Source organism: Poeciliopsis prolifica, unplaced genomic scaffold (assembly GCF_027474105.1).
Source record: "Poeciliopsis prolifica strain line A6 unplaced genomic scaffold, Auburn_PproV2 SCAFFOLD005, whole genome shotgun sequence".
NCBI lineage: Eukaryota > Metazoa > Chordata > Actinopteri > Cyprinodontiformes > Poeciliidae > Poeciliopsis > Poeciliopsis prolifica.
In genome coordinates, this window is record NW_026562380.1 from 6,747,501 (window position 1) to 6,755,000 (window position 7,500).

The 7,500-nt window shown below is 34.6% G+C and overlaps 1 protein-coding gene across 1 annotated transcript in view; it reads left to right on the top strand.

Annotated features, from left to right (window-relative positions):
- wdr27 (WD repeat domain 27) overlaps positions 1-7,500 on the top strand; it is a 34,353-nt gene that overhangs the window by 5,642 nt on the left and 21,211 nt on the right. Inside the window, exons 9-18 of the mRNA XM_055029164.1 lie at positions 384-475; positions 1,342-1,406; positions 1,509-1,624; positions 2,031-2,104; positions 4,734-4,803; positions 5,017-5,085; positions 5,167-5,270; positions 6,016-6,105; positions 6,705-6,826; positions 7,477-7,500. The exon at positions 7,477-7,500 is cut by the window's right edge and continues 110 nt beyond it. Of these exons, the coding sequence (XP_054885139.1) occupies positions 384-475; positions 1,342-1,406; positions 1,509-1,624; positions 2,031-2,104; positions 4,734-4,803; positions 5,017-5,085; positions 5,167-5,270; positions 6,016-6,105; positions 6,705-6,826; positions 7,477-7,500 (826 nt within the window). The remainder of the gene's footprint in view (positions 1-383; positions 476-1,341; positions 1,407-1,508; positions 1,625-2,030; positions 2,105-4,733; positions 4,804-5,016; positions 5,086-5,166; positions 5,271-6,015; positions 6,106-6,704; positions 6,827-7,476) is intronic.

A 7,500-nucleotide genomic window follows, 5' to 3' on the forward strand; every position in this document is an offset into this window, starting at 1 on the left:
CATAATAGCTGCAATTTTCTTACTATGTAATAGAGCACACAGTGAGCTTCCAAATAGTGGTATACTATAATGTAATTGTCCACAATATTGTAAACTTAGCATGTGGTCGAAAGAGGATAAAATAAAGACTCTTTCTGCTCTGTGAGGCTTTCCATCTTACTGGGTGTACACTGTCTAGATTCTAGACCATATGTAGTCAGAAGAGACTTTACTTGAATGTATAGTCTTGTGGTGGTTCTGTCTTGTCACTTTGTCAGTGCAATGGGTTTTTCTTTACTTTGCGGTTTTGTTGTCATTCCCAACTAAAATGAAAAAAAAAAAAGAAGTTTTAACGGAAAATTGTGTAACAGTGTTTTTCCATGCTTCTGTGTGGGCTCCTGCAGAGACAACAGCTGGTTTTGTGTAGGAAGCTCCAACGGTCTGTATGTGGTGGAGTTTGCTACCTCAGAACTCCTAACGGTGCTGTATTTCAAAGGTAGGCTGCTGGGGGGTTTCATTTCTCCAGTTTTTTTTTTTTTTTCCAGAAATATGGCAATGAATACTGGAGATTAAAAATATAAGAGAATTTTTGTAAAAAGGTTAAACACATTCAGTGCAATGGTTTTTAAACTACAGTGTATGCACCAGTGGTGTGTTTTTAGTAGCCATCAGAAAAAAAGGCACAGTTATTTCCAAGGTAAACATAAACAAATGAAACTGAGCAACAATACCGAAAAAGACACATTGTTCAGCGGCATTGCTCTTTTGCTCATTGGCACATCCTCGGAGGAATGCTGTAGCTATTTCTACTCAGCACAATATAGTGGGATTTCCAAATGAAAAGACTTAGTAGACTACTAGCAATACTGTTATATACTTGACAACATTTTTTAGTTTCAAGCACTTTAAGAACATATTTGACAAAAAATCTCATATAATAGTTTGTGTTTGACTACTTTAATGAATTACAAATCATCACAGTTGTCGATTTTGCCAGGCCTAATACAAAAGGAAACCCTTTCGGACTTTGAGATTGACGTTGATAATGAACCTCTGATTGACTATAACTTAATTAATGGGCAAGAAAACATGTTTTTTTCCCCCTGTTCATTGTTATTGCATGGCATAGCAAACTAACATACACAATATATGGTATCCCTGTTTTAAAATCTGAATCAGTACGGTGGTATTTGGAAAATCTTGTTTTGTTTGTTATAAAATCTATGAGAACTACTACTTTATAAAATCCATGAGAACTACTACAGCTTAATTACAACTACACATTCAGAACTGTCAGAAGTAGCCTATAGCAAGTTTAACCAAGTTATGGTTTGAAAATACATGAAATTTTGTTTTTTATAGACAACCCCACCCTAAACATGACCATGGCTGGATCATGGTCAATCTGTGTCGGAGCTGATAAATCTGTGAGTAATTTCAAAACAATGTTGGTAAACAATATAAAGTCTCTGTCATGGGTTACTTTTTAAATTTGATTGTTACTGAAAGATTTTTTTTTTACTACTCAGATGGTTGTTCTAGTGAGCTCTTTGTTTACTCCATGTGTGGTCTTGCTGGAGTTATGCTTGAGTAACCTACGCAGGACAAGAGAAGAAGGTGGTTCAGGGTTTTATGTCTTTCCAAGGTAAGCCAGGAGTTAAAAGTAAACATTTATCCTCCTACCTACCTACCTCCCTGATATTGAGGAGACAGTTAAATGTGTGTGAAATGTTAGTTCTACCATGTTTGGCATCACTACAATACATGCTCTAGGATTGTGGTAGTCTGACCTCAGCAACAGTACTCCATGAAGCAAGAATAAGCCACATTTATTGGTTCACCTTCTTTTTAAAGGTTCCTCTCACACTGACATTTCCATATGAACTTACCCAATTATATCTAACCATTGCAGTCATCTGGTTTTTTATGAGTCAGCAATATCACGGTACTGTAAATTAGAGCGACTAATAATCCATAACGATGGAAAAATGCTGTACTCCACTGTTTCCAGTAACTCCGTCCCCCTGCCTCCCCTCCTTCCTTGTTTCCAGTTCTCCTCCACTGCTGGAATCTCCTCTAAATGCAGAGTTAAAGAGGAAGGAACCCACCCATCCGAAAAAGAAAGGTTTGTTGTAGGTTTAATGTTTGAACAATAATTTCTCTTTCTTTTAGTTTTTTATTTTATTTTTAAGTTTCTCTGAAATAGTTTTCATACTTAGTTCTGATTGGCTAATCCAAGAATTTATGAAAACATGTCCATTATCTATACACATATACAATGGATGAATGTGGTTCTGCTTCATGTGTTAATGTGGCCTTCTTCATTGCATTCCCTTCAGTTCAGATCTAAGTTTCATTGTGCCATTCCTGTTTTTGTTGTATTTTTATGAATGTCATCTGACTGGAACACTGAAGCTATGTGTCTGCATGTGTTGAGGCTTATATGTTCTTCAGAGCAGAGAGTTTATCCTGAGAAAGCCAGTCCAAGCTGGATTCTCCACAGCTGGAGTGGAGGGATTTGCCAATGTAAGACTATGTAGGAGATTTTATGTATAATTGAGAAGTGCTGTGTGACTAAAACATCAGAGCACAAAAAAAAAAAAAAAACAGCCTACAAAAGTTTACAGGCTGCCATTCTTCCCCATGCATCTCCATATTCTTAAAGGTATTTGCAAAATTGCGGACAAATTACGCCATAAACCTCTGAGACTCCTGGAAGGGAAAAGATTTCTTCATCGTACACCTGGCACAGATCTGAAGGAGCTTTTTCAAAAGAGCTGTTAGTGCAGATTTAGGGGCTATATCTCATTTCATACTACAAAAAATATTTAACGATATAATCCTTAAGCAAACGTGCCGTTTTTCAGTGTTACCCCTTTAGTTCTATTAATAATGGTTATTGTTTTTTTCTCTAGATATGAAATAATGAAAGTCATAATCAAGTTACATCACAATCTGCTGTAATTTATTTTACTTGTAAATTTGTCTGAGACTCTCACAAGGCTTTAAATGGCTTCTAATGAGATGTCAGCCTAAAATTATGTGAATTTTATTGCCTTATAAAGCTAAATGGCCATTTTACATCAGTAGGGGGTCAGTGGAGTTGTTCAGCGCTTCCAAAGAGTTGCATTGCCAGGTAATCTTTAGTCTGAAAAGATAACTTTTTTTCCTCACAAGATCTGTTTTGGATCAAAAGCTTCTTTTTTGAAACACAACAGAGTAGAAAGAATTGGAACCTTGTAAGAAGAGCCTGGTTGAGGTGATCTTTGAGTGTTAAACTTTTGAGGCTCTTTGGTGATACCATTTAAATGGCTGATTGATAAAATGCAATTCATTTTATTCACAAAAATAGCATAAAAAGCTTTTTCAAATAAAAATTGATATAACTGAAGTAAAAATTAATCCGGATTATGCACAAACAATGGACAAAGGCATCAAAAACATTTTTTAGAAGCATGACATACCAAAAGAGACTAAATTGAAGTTTAAATTCCACATGTAAGATGAGTACCTGTTAATGTAATGCCCTGCATTCCTAATAAGGTGAATAATCTTCTTGAAAAAGGTGGATTATGTGCTGACATGATAGAAAATACTTGTCCATATTTGTTCTTACTGTTCTAAGTGTGATGGTTTCAATTTATTTGACTGTCTTTGTTTAGAAAACCTGTTTTGTTGCATGCATTTGCAAGAAGAAAGGTTTTTAGTAATCCTCACATATTTTAACAACTGTGGAAAAAGTGAGCTCATTTTAATATAATAAAGGCATTGACAAGGAACAATGAGGAGCATAAAATATCCCACAGGTTGTGGCTGTTCTCTTAATGCTTGGAGCACTGTGAGATCATCCAGTGCTTCTGACTCACCTCTTTCTTTTATAATCCAGGAAACCTGCTGCAGAATAACAAGTTAAGGAAGAAATGTTCCGCCTTTTTTTTCACAAATTCACCTAATCCTGTGGTCGTAACAAAATGGCTGCAAGCATTGTTCGTCAATATAGTACAGAACTGCAGAAATTTTCTTTTCGAACGTATCTTTAAAAAGTATTGAAGTTCAATTCATGTCTGTAGGTACAGCCTATCAGATATTGACATTCCATATTCTAACAAGTGAAAAAAAGTACTAGTTTATTTCTTTTTGAAAATTTTGTTCTTTGCCAAATATTAATACTGTATAAAATATTTTTAACAATAACAAAGTATTTACTGAATATGTATTTGAACCTTCCCAATTTCTTCTTTTTTGTTTTCCCTTTATACGTAATTGTCTCAGCACATAATTTTTTTTTTAATCAGATAATCCTACTTTAAATTTGATTTATTTAACAAAAAAATAAATAAATCATGGCTGCTTCAAGAAGAAGGAGCAAGAAGAGCAGAAAGAGAGCGAGTGTGTGAGAGACAAGTGTTCCAGGAAATTATGGATCTTAAACTCCATCAGTTTCTATCAGCACCTATTAGCTAGAACTCTGAAACACAGACAAATTAGGAGCAATGACTTCTGACTGTAACATACAAAAACCAAAATCTCATGGTGGTGCCTGCAGTCAATGCTTGGAAAGAATAGGTTCCGAAAATGTTTGTCTAGCCAATCTGTCACCCTTACCTGTTAAATATGATTATGTCTTTATTCAGTTTACATAACTTCATAGGTTTTCTGTGAAAACACATGTAAATATAAAATGTACAATAATTAGCCTTGTTTGTCAGTCTGTATCTCATCTGAGATGTTTTTTTTTGTTTTGTTTTTCAAAGGAGGAATAAAGGAAAAGCCGCTAGTTTTTCACTCAAAAGTGAAGTCATCTGGATACAACACCACCCCAAGGTATGATAAGGTATCTCTGTGCACTGGTTATTGCGTGACATATCGTTTATACACTGTTGATGGTCTAAGAAATTTGTTAAAAATTACAGCTGAAATATATTGTGATAAAACAAACAGAGTGTTATGATTAGGCCACTGAAAATAAAGTAAGACTAATTGAATAATTGAGTCGTTGCTTGATTGATTATATTTCTCTTTATTCCTCTATTTCAGAATGACTATGTTTTCAGCACAAACCAATGCTCAGAAGAAAACATCACCTAAAAAGTCAATAAAACATTTGTAAGAAATTTACTATACTATTTTTACTGTGCATATGTGTATGTGTCACATAAACTACAAAAACATGTTTTTGTCACTTAGGGGATCACTCCATAGCAACTACTCAGAGGACAGTGCAGCACCAAATGAACCACGTATCTCTCTTAACATTGCCAACAAACAAGTCTCATGCCTTCAGTATTCAGGTGAGTTACTGATGACAGCTAATTTTGACAAGACATTTACTTATGTCAAAAGACAAATCACATGAACATTTTGATGTGTTGATAATATTTTTTTTCTGGGGTCTGGTTTTTTATTTGAATATTTAGCTGTATTTTTCAGGTATTCTCATTTATTTTACCTGTGTTGCCATAAAAGGAAAGATTGTTGTATTGTATTTTCTATAACTAAATAAAGTCTAGTGACCTACTCCAGAATCCAACAATTGGGATTATCTTATGCTCACTTTCTTTATTAAAATTTCAAACTATCTTTTCATTATCTAACACTTGCTTCACAAAGATTTTTTTAAATGAGAATTCACTTAAAATCAAAGCTTCTTTGATGGTTCCTGGGAAGTAATGGAGCAGGTATGAAGTGGTTAAAATTTGACCAATTTAGTCTACCTTTCCATGACAATACCTGTAAAACTATTAATAATACAAACATGACTTAAAATTTAAACCCTATGTTTATCTGGATTAAAGTAGATTCTACATCTGAAGAAGTAAACTATGCTGTTCTTTGTTCATTCTCCACTGAAAGAGTGCAAACACACGAGCTAATCATTTATGAAATATAGCATTTCATAAAGCTCCACTATGACAACAACAACAACAAAGCTATGATTTAAAAAATTCGATTTTTTCCCAGACAGAACTCTTAGTTTGAAAATAAATGATCCATAAATGCCTATAAAATAAACCTGTGGTTCATTGTATTTCTCAGGTGATGGAAAAAAAATCCTGTGTGGTCTTGGCGACCGCTCGGTATTATTGTACAACTCCTGCCTTACAGGTAGTCCAACTGCCTTCATAGGTGAGACATGATCCAAGAATGGTTATTTTCTGCTTTGCTGTTTTTAACCTTCACACTCACTGTAATGTTTTCTTTCTGGAAGTGAATTTGTGTGCCATTTCTAACTGCTACATTTGATAACAGCAATAGATTAAATTATTTTGAAATAAAGTTATTGCTGTTTTCTATTAAGCGATTAGCACTTTAGATAGTTATTGATTAAATGAAAAGTATCTTATCATTAACCAATGCAAAAAGACCTACTTTATCCTTAAATAAAAAAGTATGCTTCCTTGTTGAACAAATATAGTTCTGAAGATGTTACATGTAATTAGAATGTGTTGCATTACTTCACATTTAGTGCTTTTGCAACTAAGTTATGACTGACAGTAAGACAGAATATTCGCCATCTGACTTATTTAGTACACTATAGCTCCAATTTTGAAGGAAAATGTCCACAAGAAGGCAGCAGAGATAAAGGACAGAAGTTGAGGTGACATGTAGGTCAGCATGAACCTTCTCTCTTCAGCCCGTCTCTCTGCCTGAACAGTTCCAAAAAAGTAAATGTGACTGTACACTGATTTACCAGGTTAATTTGAGACTTGGGTCTTTGAATGTAGGTCATGACAAGCCAGTTACCAGTGTGAGCTGGAGCCTCTGCAGGCAATGGTGGCTGAGTGCAGCAGAAGATCTATCATTACGGATCTGGACCAAATCCAGCTCAGAGCCTGCTATTATCTTGGTAACAAACAAACAAAAAACAGACAAACAAAGAAACATGTATTTAATACATATCTCTTGCAAATTTTCTGAATCTCAAGCTTTTTCCTTCTCCCGCACACCTGACTTGAATAAGTGGGTAATTAACTGGCTTCTGCAGAGCTTAATGGCATGGAGATGAGATTATGCAGTCACTTGGATTAGATGTTCTGGAACAGAAACACACCTAAAATATGCGGGGTAGAGGTACTTGAGGACCGGAATTGAGAAACACTCACAAGCTCTGTGTTTTTATAAGACATCTTGGGAACAAATGGAAGTTTTCTCACAAGGGAAAGAACAATTCTGATGTGAAACAGATCTACAATTCCATAGTTTAACAAAAACGAAATGTACTGGATTGACTACAGCGTGTAAGGTGTGGTACTTTTAGTTGCTAGGCTTTAAAAATTTGTTAAATTAAGTACATTGTAACCAGAAATGAAAACAAGCAATACAAATATAATAACAGTAACTGTAAAAACCAACACTTACCCTGAAATATCTACCATTTAAGAAAAAAAAAGGTTTTGTTAGGACTCTTTTTATTTGCTTAATATACTATTTAATATCCAAGTAAAGACATTGGTGTGCTATTTATCTGTCTGACATCTTTATTTATCTTTCCATTAGGGTGACACTATGTTCTCCAAACCC